Source organism: Gymnoscopelus braueri (genome assembly GCF_963280865.1).
Source record: "Gymnoscopelus braueri genome assembly, chromosome: 15".
In the NCBI taxonomy this organism is placed as follows: domain Eukaryota; kingdom Metazoa; phylum Chordata; class Actinopteri; order Myctophiformes; family Myctophidae; genus Gymnoscopelus; species Gymnoscopelus braueri.
Window position 1 is genome coordinate 12896647 of NC_137620.1, and position 14010 is coordinate 12910656.

General features: G+C 41.5%; 1 protein-coding gene across 2 annotated transcripts in view; it reads right to left on the reverse strand.

Annotated features, from left to right (window-relative positions):
* kirrel1a (kirre like nephrin family adhesion molecule 1a) overlaps positions 1–14010 on the reverse strand; it is a 57727-nt gene that overhangs the window by 5655 nt on the left and 38062 nt on the right. Inside the window, exons 6-14 of one of the 2 annotated variants that reach the window (XM_080451130.1) lie at positions 12844–12949; positions 12206–12354; positions 10987–11114; positions 9895–10021; positions 9401–9501; positions 6818–7034; positions 5826–5930; positions 4269–4396; positions 2689–2766 (exon numbers count right to left, since the gene is read on the reverse strand). In XM_080451130.1, coding sequence (XP_080307256.1) covers positions 2689–2766; positions 4269–4396; positions 5826–5930; positions 6818–7034; positions 9401–9501; positions 9895–10021; positions 10987–11114; positions 12206–12354; positions 12844–12949 — 1139 coding nt within the window. Of the gene's footprint in view, positions 1–2688; positions 2767–4268; positions 4397–5822; positions 5931–6817; positions 7035–9400; positions 9502–9894; positions 10022–10986; positions 11115–12205; positions 12355–12843; positions 12950–14010 lie in introns of both variants that reach the window. The other variant, XM_080451129.1, reaches the window with a different exon arrangement.

The window sequence follows — 14010 nt, forward strand, 5'->3', positions numbered from 1 at the left end:
AAACATAATAACAAATAACATTTCCCAGCATGTCGCGAGTTCGACTTCCGATCCCGACGACCTTTGCTGGGTGTTACCCCCCATCTCTATCCCCATTTCCTGTCAGCCTACTTTCCTATCGATAAAGGCAGAAAAAGCCCCAAAAAATATCTTTAAAAAAAAAAGAACAGTACTTCAGTAAATGTACTTGTTACTTTACACAACTGATGGTTGGTAGAGGGCTGCGCTTTTTTTCAAAAAAATCTGCACGTCATGCTACGCATATAGCGTAACACGGTAGAGCACACCACTGCTTGCAATTGTTACATAATAAAGTCTAATAATGTTTACGTGAGCAACCATGTTTATGTCTGTGACTCAAATGTGAGAACATATTCTCACATATGAATCACTTGACACTGACAGTGTATAGTATAGGACAAATATCCAGTCCAAGTTATTTTGATCTCCGCAAAGGAGGGATTTTTTTTGTTGTTGATTGTATGCACTCTTCTGTGTTAGTAGTGGTGGAAATCGGCGTCTTCCAAAAACTGGAGTTCACAGAGTAAGTTTTGGGGAGGGAGAGATTCTCAAATGTTATTGTTTTCCCCCCACAGTGGTGTCCATTTTACGCACAGCTCTCCAGAACATTTCTCCCATATGGCAGGAAATGTTGCTCAAGTCCAGTTATCCGATCGCCGAGGCACCGCACCCCCCACCCCCACCCCCCCCCACCCCTACACACCTCTCGTTCTCACGTTTTGGCATCGCGCCACCTCCCTCCCGTTCTCCTTTCCAAGTTACATACACACACTACATCACATCACAAGACACATCCAATATCACGTCACCTTGAGCGTTCTCTGGGAGTATTATAATCCTGTCTCAGTGGGGCTGTGCGAGGGGGGGGGAGTTCAGCACAACCTCGTACCACGATCGAGGGCTTTGATGACTTCACTTCTCTTCGGGTCCAGAACTGTTGCACAAGCCCTTCTGTTTTCACAATACCACAGCTCTGCCCCCCCCCCACCCCACTTACTGGCCTTTCATTTCAAATGGGTGAATGTTCCATTTAATGCTCTGTTGGGGATGCAGCTTTTAACCCATTCAATACGGGAACGCATCTGTGTTATTTTAGATTTCTCTGGCTATTCAAAAATAGCAGATCTACAAGCTCGTAGTGCGGCGCTCGGTGGGTTGAGAGAGCCCGCCTGGGAATCGGACGGTCACCGTTTCGCACCCACGGCACCCATGGCCTGCCCGGTCTATGTGTCCCTCGAGCAAGACATTTAACCCCTAACTGCTCCCTGGGTGCTGTATTAACCCATTAAGACCTGAAGCCGATTCTACAAATGTCTTCTAAATCCTAACAGTTTTTTGAAAAATATTTAGAATTTTATTTTTGAATTCAAATTAAAAAAATATATATATACTGTATATATTCAAAGATTTGCGCAAATGTTCACGATTTTTCAGAAAACTAGCAGATCTACAAGCTCATCTGCTATTTTTGAATAGTCAAGTGTTTATTCTGGATGAAGGTGATTCCAGTATTCTCAGCAACTAGGGTATAATTAGACTGAAACCATGGCAGCGATTGGACCTTGTATATCAGTACAGGACAACCAGAACGTCTTCACTCCCTCTGCCAGGACCTTGTGTTGAGTTTTCCTTCTATTGGAGCCATGCACGGTCAAATCTGCAGTGTTTAAATCAACTCTGAGAGTGTACAAATGTGGTTACCTTTGTGCACTCAGAGAGTTACACATGGGTACTGTAATAATTTGATGACCGGCAGCGGTTCCGGTAGGAGACATAAAGAGTCTCCTTTGGTCATCAAATCTTTGGCTTAGGAATGCGACAAAAACAAAAGAATATCCATGAATTCTCAATGGGGTGACTAATCGAAAGATTTGGGTGAACTATCCCTTTAAGCACTGTGAGTTCGACAACCTTGGCTGTGGTTAATTCATAATATATTTTTGTTCGTTTGGGACCCAAGAGTCCGTTCCTAGAAATGCAGTGGTCTCAAAAGTACAATTGTGAAAGTCACCAAAAAAAGTGCAAAAACAACAAGCACTCAAGTAAATGTACTTGGTTCCTGGTGTGCAGTGGTGTAAAGTATCTAAGTACATTTACTCAAGTACTGTACTTAAGTACAATTTTGAGGTACTTTTACTTTACTGGAGTATTTCCAATTATTTCCAGTCTATTTTACTTCTACTCCAATACAGCTCAGAGTACAAATGTTGTACTTTTACTCCACTACAATTATTTGAAAACTTGAGTTACTAGTACTTTGTAGATTTAGACAAAACATGCATTAACCACTTCAGCCCTGTATACATATTGGCCATTTGAACATTGCCGATCTACAAGCTCACAATGCGTCACGATGTGACGCATTGTGAGCTTGTAGATCTGCTATTTTCAAAAGATTTGTATACATTTGAAAACTTGAAATGGGACATTCTGCATACATTTTTTATTCTGGACGTTTACTTGTACACTTTCTACACTGCAGTATTGATACTTTTACTTAAGTAAAAAGATTTTAGTACCTTTTCCACCACCGTCCGTTCCTAAAAACGCAGTGGAATCAAAACTACAATTTTAGTGGAGTGAAAGCCACAAAAAAAAAGTGCAGAAACAAAAAGCACTCGAGTAAATGTACTCCGTTCCTCATGTCCACAGCTGGTGTGGTCTTACCTTCAGGTCGTACTCCTGGCGCGTGTCCAAGGTGTCACTGCGGAGGTCAGACTTCAGCTCTATGTCGTCCTTAAAGGGCTGATTGGAGGGAGAGAAAGACACAGAGGGGAGAAACTAAATCGTCAAACGACAAAAAACCAAAATAAAGAAATGATAAATAAACAAAAAAAGAACGGGTGGGGGGGTGGGGGGTGGGGGTGGAGCAACGTATAGAAGAAATAAGGAAGGAAAAGAAAAAGGTGACAGAACGAATCAAGAGAGTGTTAAAAAAAACACTTAGAAGAGACACGTTACAGAGATTTATTGAGTCTGTATATTAACCACTTTCAACCTGGGTAACCCTATTTTTGCATGTTATTATAGTCGAAAAAAAGGTAATAAAAAATGACAAACATTTTCAATGTACAAACATGTAGAAAAAATAGCGAAAAAACAGATCTACAAGAACCTTTGTGCAACACCGTTGTTCTGTGAAGTATAAAATGGGGCTTAAAGAGATAGTTCACCCCCAAAATGACTTTTTTTCCTATCGATTAGTCAGCCCATGGAGACTTGAATTCATGATATTCTTTTGTTTTTGTCGCATTCCTAAGCCAATAATTTGATGAGACACAAAGAGTGTCTCCTACCGGGAACCGCTGCCTACCGGTCCGCTGGTCATCAAGTTATTGGCTTAGGAATGCGACAAAAACAAAAACAAAAACATAGCCATGAATTCAAGTCTCCATGGGGTGACAAATCGATAGAAAAAAAATATTTTTTTTTAGGTGAACTATCCCTTTAAGTGGTTAAGCTAACATTATTGGAGGCCACGCCGCCCCGGCACAGCGCAGGGTGAGGGCATCGAGCTACAGCACGTCAAGGTTCTTCTTTTTCTACAACCTCAGGCTACGTAAACAGCGAAGCAACCCGCAACCAGTGGTGTATTGTAACTAAGTACATTTACTCAAGTGCTGTACTTAAGTACAATTTTGAGGTACTTTTACTTTACTGGAGTATTTCCAATTTTCAATACTTTTACTTCTACTCCACTACATCTCAGAGTCAGATATTTTACTTTTACTCCACTAGAATTATTCGACAACTTTAGTTACTTGTTACTTTGCAGATAAATTATTACATTATAAAACATACATTAACCACGTTAGCCCTATTTTATATCTAGGCTATTTGAAAATAGCCGATCTACAAGCTCACAACGCGTCACAACGCGTCGCATCGCGACGCGTTGTGACGCTTGTAGATCTGCTATTTTCAAACATTTTAGTACTTTCACTTTTGGTACTTTCGAGTAAATTTCGATGCCAATACTTTTTGTACTTTTACTCAAGTAACATTTTGAACACAGGCCTTTTACACGTAACAGAGTATTTTTATATTGTGGGTATTGCTACTTCTACTTAAGTAAAAATATCTGAGTCCTTCTTCCACCACTGATCGGCTATTTGAAAATAGCCGATCTACAAGCTCAAGCTTTTTTTACTTTTGGTACTTTAAGTATATTTTGATGCCAATACTTTTGTACTTTTACTCTTTAAGTAACATTGACCCCTGCACCGCATCGCCATGGCTATACTCACCGAGTACATGGCCTTGACCATGCGCGAGGCCGTGGACACGCTGCCGGAGTCCTCCTCCAAGCTGTGGGTCTCCTTGTTGATGGTCTCCACCTTGATGTCGGGCTTACCCAGCGTGACCCCGCGCCGACCTGCAAAAAGCAAAACACAACCCGCGAAAGGCGCCGAGTTGTAATACATGCTGGGTATAATAGGGGGAGGGGGGCGGGCTTGGCGTCTCCGCGGCCCCCTCCCCCCTCTCCCCCTGGGTGAGTGTTTGTATAGGCGAGAGGAGTGAGAGCAGAGGCTATACCCACATCCATATGGTATACGGTTATTTGCCTCGCAGGTGTGGGTCTTGTACTGTATTGTAAAGTATATTCCAGCCAGGGTTTGCCAGATCTGCTTATTATAATTTCCCCGCGAGATTTCATTTGAAAATAGCAGATCTACAAGCTCACAACGCGTCGCATCGCGACGCGTTGTGAGCTTGTAGATCTGCTATTTGAAAATAGCTGATGTATATGTTAAAGTGCTCATGTGGCGCATAGTCGCTTCTTTTGGGCTGGTTTTCCTAGACCTGGTTGCTTGTTTCTCTCACAGAATCTGGCAACACTGCTCGCAGGTGTGGGTCTTGGACTGTATATATTGTAAAGTATATTCCAACAGTGACGAATGCACTGCACACTCGTCCCCTGATAACTTAACTCATTGTTCATTGGTCCATGTTCAGTCACACTCTCAGAGGTATATACAATTGCACGGGATTTTCCAGGGCAATTCCTGCTTTTGTCGTGTATACTGTAAAGCAGCGATTTTCAACCCTTTTCATATCAAGGTCCATTATTTATTCGGAAATTTGAGCCGCGGAACCACCGTTTGATGAGATTTAAACTCTCAGACCCAAGACTTAGAATATTTTGTTATCGTTGGGTTGGATGAGATTTTGTCCACAATTCCATGCTGTATTGATGTTAGGAGAGATAACAGGCAAACATTAATCAAAATAACAATTCTAACAATTAAGTAATGCATATGTTTAAAAATAATTTAACTCTTGAGAGCGTAAAATTAAACAAAGAATTAAACCAACCATCCATTTGGTTTCATTTTTAAATAAAGCTCCTTTGAATTTAAATTGATAGGTAGATGAGGTGTGTGCCAGTGGTGGGAAAAAAACGTTCGTTTCAGTGAACGAACAATTTCGTTCATGTTCACGGCAATGATCCGTTCAAATGATTCGTTCACGTTCACCGTTCAGTAGCGCTATTAGTCTAGTGAAAAACACTATTCACGGGAGCGTTATTATTACGTCGCGCGTACAGCGCGCCCTCCCGTCCTGTGTATGGGGGGAGGGGACGGGGGGCATGAACGAAAGCTTCAGGAAGTGAATGGGTTCGTTCACGTTCACGCCAAATAACTAGTTCTTTTGAACGAATCGATCATGAACGACCCATCACTAGTGTGTGTATAGAGTAGGTGTGTATACATGAAGCGTGTGTGTGTGTGTGTGTGTGTGTGTGTGTGTGTGTGTGTGTGTGTGTGTGTGTGTATACAGGACGTATGGTTGTGACTCACTGCCTTTGCGTTGCCGGTAGAAGATGAGCACCAGGACGAGAAGACAGAGGAACAAGAGGATGGTGCAGCCCACTGTCCCACCAGCTATTATCCCCACCGGGACCTCATCTGGAAAGCATGGAAGGAAGAGAAAGAGAGAGAGAGAGAGAGAGAGAGGTAAAGAACGGAGAGAATACGAGACAGAGGGAAGGGGAGAGAGGACGAACGGGGCGGAGAAAGAGCAGAACATAATGCTTAATTTACATTCTGTTCTGTGTATGACGGCGTTGCTTGCCAAAAATAGCCTGGTCTACAAGGTCACGATGCGTCACCGTCGTATGACAAAGAATAAGTAGTAAAGTGAGTCAATCCGGGAACCCATACTGTGTCATAGATTGTTTTAGCTATTATTTTATACTTTGGGCTATTTTTTCTTTTGTTGAAAAATCTTGAACATCTACAGTATTTTGTTTTTTAAAGCGAACATTTTGAACTCAAATCTTTGCTTCTGGGGATTCTACACGTGTCTTCTAAATCCTAACAGTTATAATAACAGCTATAATATCAGTGGCTCTCAAACTTTTTTCATGTCAAGGGCCACACAAAATGATATGTATTCCCCCCCCCCCCCCCATCTCAAAATATGTAGTTCCAGGGACCCCCCCCCCCCCCCCCAGAAGCAGAGATTTTAGTAAAAATGTTATACATATATTCAAAGATTTGCAAAAATGTTTACGATTTTTCAAAAATAGCAGATTTACAAGCTCGTATATCGAGCTTTTATATCTTCTAGGGGTCCTGGAGGGGGTTCCCCAGCAGCATGAGTAACAGTTTAACCCTATTTTATACGTTGGCCATTCGAAAAATAGCCCACCTACAAGCTCACAACGTGCCGTGATGTGACGTGTTGTGAGCTTTTAAATCTGCTATTTTTGAGTCTCTTGGGGGGTGGTCCGTGACATGAAAATGTTTGAGAACCACTGCCATATAATATAAGATACGGGTTGGGCACGCACCAGTCTCCTCTAAGCTGATGATCATGGTGCCCGGTCCAAAGGAGTTCCAGGCGGTGCAGTTGTAGGTGGAGAGGAAGTCGGACTCCATCACGTTGTTGATGGTGAGGGTGGAGAGCACCCCGCCACCCTCGGCCGTCGACTTGCTCTGCTCCACCGTGTACCTCTCCAGCAGCGTCCCTCTCTCCTTCTCCCACACGTTCTCCTTCCACGCCCACACCTGCAGAATATGCACATTGTATATAATATTATCATTCGATTGTTTTTAATTGATTTGTCTTAGTTTTAACAGCAACAAGACATTCGTTAAACCACAGGACTTCAAGTGATCACACGGTACATTAAGAAATAAAATAAAATAAAATAAAATAAAATAAAATAAAATAAAATAAAATAAAATAAAATAAAATAAAATAAAATAAAATAAAATAAAATAAAATAAAATAAAATAAAATAAAATAAAATAAAATAAAATAAAATAAAATAAAATAAAATAAAATAGTAATACAGAACAAAAACTCTACAGATTGTCACTTGCATACAGAGATTGTCCATCAGGTGATTCACCGTCCTATGCCTCAGTATACCCAGCAGGACATTTTAGATTGAGATAATCTAAAAATGGCTGCCAAACCTTAAATAAAATCTCTGGACAGAGCCCCCAGTCTTTTTAAATTACTTATTTTATTATTTTAATCTAGTAGATAAAAGTCCTTTTGCAACCCCTATACTTCCAAGGACAGGTGCGTGGGAGAGAACAGTCAGCATGGATGAAAAATAAGTGGTCCTGCACACTGTCTTCACTTTGAAAATGTATTTGTTGCAATGAACAATGTTGCGGTCAAACTGACCTTCATCAGGTATCTCCATGATGAAGGTCTGATAAAGAATTTCACTGCCCGCAGTGTTGCTGCCAGCTGAATTGTACAGTGCATGTGATAATGAAACACCAAAACAGAACACCAAAGACACAAATTTACAGAGACGCGTTCGCACATAATAACAACACATGCACCTTGCATGACAACCTGCGGTAAAAGCAGCAACAGTGTGTTGTGCACCTCGGGCTAGCGGGCTTGTTCTGAGTCAGTGAGAGAAAACCCTGAAAACGCTAAAAGCAGCTGTATTATTCAGCATGGAAGCACCGAGAGGGCCGCTTAATTATATATGAGGCCACATGTTCCCATAATCTGCCCATTTATACCAGGAGAACGGTGGACTCTCCCTGGCTGTGGCGTTTACCGGGACAACTGTTCCTCGTCCCGTCCTTCATATTTCATGAAGTCTTTTCCTGTCCCTTTCTCCTTCCACAGGCTGCATTAGGAGCGTGCACTATGTGAGTCAGGACGGATCACGGTCACCCAGAGTTGAATTTAAACACACATGCGCGCGCACACACGCACACGCACACATACACATACACGTTTGTATTACTATATTTGTGAGGACTTCAACATTTTAGGACGCCGATTTCATGAATGGCATTTTTTCTTTTTTACCGTGAGCCTATAATGCCGGAAAACACAACGTGTCGCAGCGCGTCACGTTGTGAGCTTGTAGTATTGTATAAAATAGGGAAAACTCTAACCCTATAACGCCTAAACCTGACCTCTAAATGTCTAATCCTAATCCTAACCCCAACCTGAATATTTTTCTAATTGTAAACATTATCTCTAAAACATCTATTGCTTATTATTCTATAATACTTGTGGGGACATTTGGTCCTCACAATAATAATAAAAGCACACACACACACACACGCGCACGCACACGCACACGCACACGCACACGCGCGCGCGCACACACACACACACACACACACACACACACACACACACACACACACACACACACACACACACACACACACACACACACACACACACACACACACAGACACACATACAGTACACACAGACTCACGCACACTCACTCTCGCACAGGACTATCTGCGACCGAGCCACTGCAGCCGACTGGAGAAAGCTACAAAGCTGATTCTAGAGGCACTGAGCTAAAAGTGAGCTTAACATTAGCGTTGTTTTGTTTGCGTGACAGACCGTGCAGAAATTGCGGATGACATTCAGGGGCTGAGTCACTGTGTGAAAAAGGGGGGAAGAGTGCGTAGTAGAGCCAGAGGCATTTATAAATAGTAAGATAGCCTAGTCAAATTCAAATTCGCACATTATAGTACTGTGTGTCTCTTTTCAAAAACAATATTGAATAATATTCAACTGCATTTCAAATGTTTCATTTGAATTTGCATGCGTTTCTAAAATGGATACACATTTTCTGTTTTTCCACCTTTTCCCCACTGATTTCTATTACGATACGCCTTCCTGTTATTCGCATATCATTACACTGTGTATCTCTTTTTTAAATATCGAATAATATTCAACTGCATTTCAAATGTTTAATTTAAATTTGTATGCGTTTGTAAAATGGATACACATTTTCAGTTTTTCCACCTTTTCCCCACTTCTATTACAATACGCCTTTGTTTTTTGCTTCCGATAAGCACCAATTAAACCGACGGTTGAGTCACAGGGGATCAAAGAGGATGAGGCTGTGTTCTGTGTTCTCACTTACAATCTTGTCCGGGGGAGGTGTGCTAGCGATGTAACATTTGACCTCTCCTCGCTCTCCTCTCACTGCATACTGGACCGGTTCACTGGAGATGATGGGAGGACCTGAGCCAAGAGAGAAAATAAGAGAACACCAGAGATATAAGAGGTATTGAAAAAATGTATAAATAATAATAAATAAATAAAACAAACCACTGGGCGCCGAGATCGCTGAAGCGCGATGCTCGAGCACTGGTAAGCAGTGGTGGAAAAAGTACTCAATTTCTTTACTTGAGTAAAAGTATCTATATTGCAATGTAGAAACACTCTGTTACGAGTAAAAGTCCGGTAACCAAATTTGACTTGAGTAAAAGTACAAAGTACAAAAGTATTGGCATCAAAATATACTTAAAGTACTCATTATGAAGAATGTCCTGTTTCACAAGGTATCATATGTATCAAATGAAAATAGCAGATCTACAAGCTCACAACTGTGTGAGAAAGTGTCTCTCCACTGACCGTTGACGGTGAGCGTCACCTCCGTCTCTCCGACGCCGATCCTGGGGACGATGGCCTTACACACGTACTGGCCCGCGTCCGCCTGGCTCACCGACTTGAGGAACAGCTGGTTGTTGTTGCTGAGGACCTGTGGGGGAGGAGGGGCACGAGCAGACTTCAAAGATGTGAGGAGAAAAAAGAAAGAAAGAAAGAGAAGCAGAATGTGGAAACGAGAAAAGAGCAGGATGTATCCACCTGACTGACTGACTGACCAGTGGTGGAAGAAGTACTCAGATATTTTACTTAAGTAAAAATAATAGCAATACCACAATATAAAAATACTAAATATGTTAAAACTACAAAAGCATTGGCATCAAAATATACTTACTAAAATGTTTGAAAATAGCAGATCTACAAGCTTGGCTATTTTCAAAAAGCCTATGTATAAAATAGGGCTAAAGTGGCTAATGTATGTCTTATAATATATGATTTATTGCCTCTGCGATGTAATGGAGTAGAAGTAAAAGTATTGAAAAATGGAAATACAGTCAGTCACCACTATGGTTGACTGACTGACTGACTGACTGACTGACTGACTGACTGACTGACTGACTGACTGACTGATGGATGGAGTGAAGGAATGACTGATTCACTGACTAATGCACTGTCCATACCCCCTATTATAACTATAACTATAACCATAACTGTCTACAACTATAAGTTAAACTATAACTATAACGTTTTAAAAATCTCAACTCAAGTGCATGCCAAATGTCTTTGTTTTTATGTGAGAGGATCACAATGGAAATAAGTCTCTGACTTTATTGTTTTTTTCCCTCGATTTTTTCACAATTACTAAAGTTTTCAAATAATTATAGTGGAGTAAAAGTACAATATTTGCCTCTGAGATGTGAACATTTCTAGCATGAATGAAATGAAATAAAAATACAAATCAAATCAAATCAAAGTGGATGGCAGAGTTCACACCGCAACAATAATGACAACAAGTCAGTGTGGACACTCTCATTAAGTATCAAGTATTAAGTATCATTATAGTTATATTAGTTGGTAGGATGAAGAGAAGATGGCTGACATGACACTGAGGACCCCTACCATGTTGGAGCCCTTCTTGAACCAGGTGAGGGTGAGCGGGGGGTTGCCGGCCCACTTGCAGTTAAGGCTGACGTCGGAGTCGATGTTGACCGTTTTGGGCTGGGGTTCCACCAACAGGATGGGACCAACTGAAGAGACAAAGAGGACTTATATCAATACAGTAGCTCTACTCCAGTGGTTCTCCACATTGTTCATTTCAAGGACCCCCAGTTTGATATGCATTAGGCCAGGGGTCTTCAACGTTTTTCAGGCCAAGGACCCCCCTAGCTGAGGGAGAGAGATGAAGCAGGGACCCCCACTACATATTGTATAACATCGTGTTTTCATAGGTTTCATATAATAGTTTCATAGACTTATTTGACAGCAGCACTATCATTGTGTAGCGTTGTGTTGGATTCATGTTAATGTGTATTTTCAGACAGTTAACCACATAAACCCCCAATACTTAGAAAACTTGTACTTGGTCTGCTCTTTTTCCCCTCTTTGCCAAATTTTTTTTTGGCTAATGTTCCCCTAGGATAGGGATGCTGGGGTTCAAGTGGTTATGTAAGAAAATAAAGTTCACCCAAAAAAAATCTTATTTTACATGTATTGAATTCATGGAGATTATTTTTGCATTCCTAAGCCAATAATTTGATGACCGGCGGTTTGTCCGGTAGAGGACTCGGATACATTAGCATCTTTCCACCGGTAATCAAATTATTGGCTTAGGAATGCGACAAAAACTAAAAAATCTCCATGAAATCAATGCTTCATGGGGGGTGTAATTGATCGAAAATAAGTAATTTTTTGGTGAACTATACTCCTTTAATGTTAATGGTTAATGGTATGTTGTATTTGAGCTTCAAAGGGTCAAAGAAGGGGCGGAGTTGCCGCGGATGGAAGACAGAGAAACAGAAACAGGGAAAGGTACGATACAGTGAAGTGGGTTTCAATGTATTTCATTAAAAACTTAAACTACAGCATGAACCTGGAAAGGAATAATAAAAAAAAACGAAACGTGGCGAAATACGAGAGGTGTGTGTGTGTGTGTGTGTGTGTGTGTGTGTGTGTGTGTGTGTGTGTGTGTGTGTGTGTGTGTGTGTGTGTGTGTGTGTGTGTGTGTGTGTGTGTGTGTGTGTGTGTGTGTGTGTGCGTGCGTGCGTGCGTGCGTGCGTGCGTGCGTGCGTGCGTGCGTGCGTGTGTGTGGAGCTGAGACGAGCGGCGGCAGATGACTCACAGTGCACATCGACCAGGATGCTGACGTTGGTCTTCCCCACGGCGTTGAAGACCAGACAGGACACGGGCTCGGTGAAGAAGGAGTGGTCGGCCTTGGTGGTGAAGACGCTCTCCCTGGCGCCCTGCAGCACCACGCCACCCTTGGCCCACCTGATACCGGTGCGGAAAAAAACGACAACAGCGCATCAGCATGGACCCATTTTTTTTTATTTTTAAATATGGGCATTTTGTCAATCAATTCAGTTAGTTTTAGTTAGTTTTGTAAACACACAATACAGTTTCAGTTAATTATCGTCTTTTTTTATTCTAGTTTTTATTTATTGTCAGTTCACGAAAATGTTTTTTTAATTTTTGTTTTAGTTACTTCGTTTTTTTTTGTTTACTATAATAACCTTGGCGCACACACGCACGCACGCACACACGCATGCACGCACGCACGCACGCACGCACCCATGGACGCACGCACGCACCCATGGACGCACCCATCGTGAGCTTGTAGATCCGCTATTTTCACTACTTTTGTAGTGACACTCTTGTATGATGAAGTAGGGCATTCATTTATGAAAAAAATATCAAAAGCTGAAATATAGAGATACAAGGTTTCTGCCCAACCGTATAAAGTATGTGTGTTTTACAGACCTGTATCCCATGATGGGGGGGTTGGCACTGGACTTGCAGGTGAAGGTCACCCTGTCCCCCTCCAGGACAGAGCGGGGCTCAATGGACAGGGTCACTGTGGGGGGGTCTGTTGGACAGGAGGAACAGTGTGGGTCATGCATGCAATCGTATAGCAGCTTTGTCAGAGTGGAAGTGATATGGATGCCATATTGGTGCAACTTGTTTTGTGAATGAAACACAATTTTGACCAATCTCTGGTATCTTAACCCATTAAGACCGGGAACGCATCTGTGTCATTTTCAGATTTCTTTGGCAATTAAAAAAATAGCATCTATTTATTTTTAAATCGTGAAGATTTGTACAAATCTTAGATTTTTTTTAAAGCGAACATTTGTAACTCAAATCTTTGCTTCTGGGGATTCTACAAATGTCTACGTTTTCCGAAAAAACGTATGTTACTATAGTATCAGTGGTTCTCAAACCTTTTTCCTGTCAAGGACCCCCCAAAATGATGTATTTGGCAGCGGACCCCCATCTCAAAATATTTTGTTCCAGGGACCCCTCCCCCCCCCATAAGAGATAAGGATTGCCTGAAGCTCAAAGCACAACTCCGCTATACCCGAGCGGGCGTTCTGTCTAAGCGTATACCAGTAGAAACTGAAGTTCAACACCTGTGTGTAGGATATTCCGTATAATAATGTTTCGATTGGGTAAAACACCACTTTCACTGTACCCATCCTATACAGTGGACATCCTATACAGTACTGTATATCACATTGTGCATATGCATTTTATAGGCACTTCCCATTGTAACGCGTTGAAGTTCTCTGTATGTATAATGATGATAACCCATTGCTATACACTAGGCTTTGGTTGGCAACAGCAGCTTTTTTTGTCAACATTGCGGGTGAATATTGCTGCTAAAAGCTGGCAACAATGTTATAAAAGCAATAATACACTCGAGGGCATGCTATATTGATTATTCTGTACCATAGCCACTGTCATTTAAGGTACTCCACTTTGTATTATGTAATGTAATCACAATATACCATCCAATACTCATTCTCTCCTGTATTATTGCTTAATTATAGGCAGAAATATGAGTTGCATTTTGACATTGTGGGGTGATATTGCCTGAAGGATAAATTAGATTACAAGGACACAATGAATATGATTACTCTGTAGGAT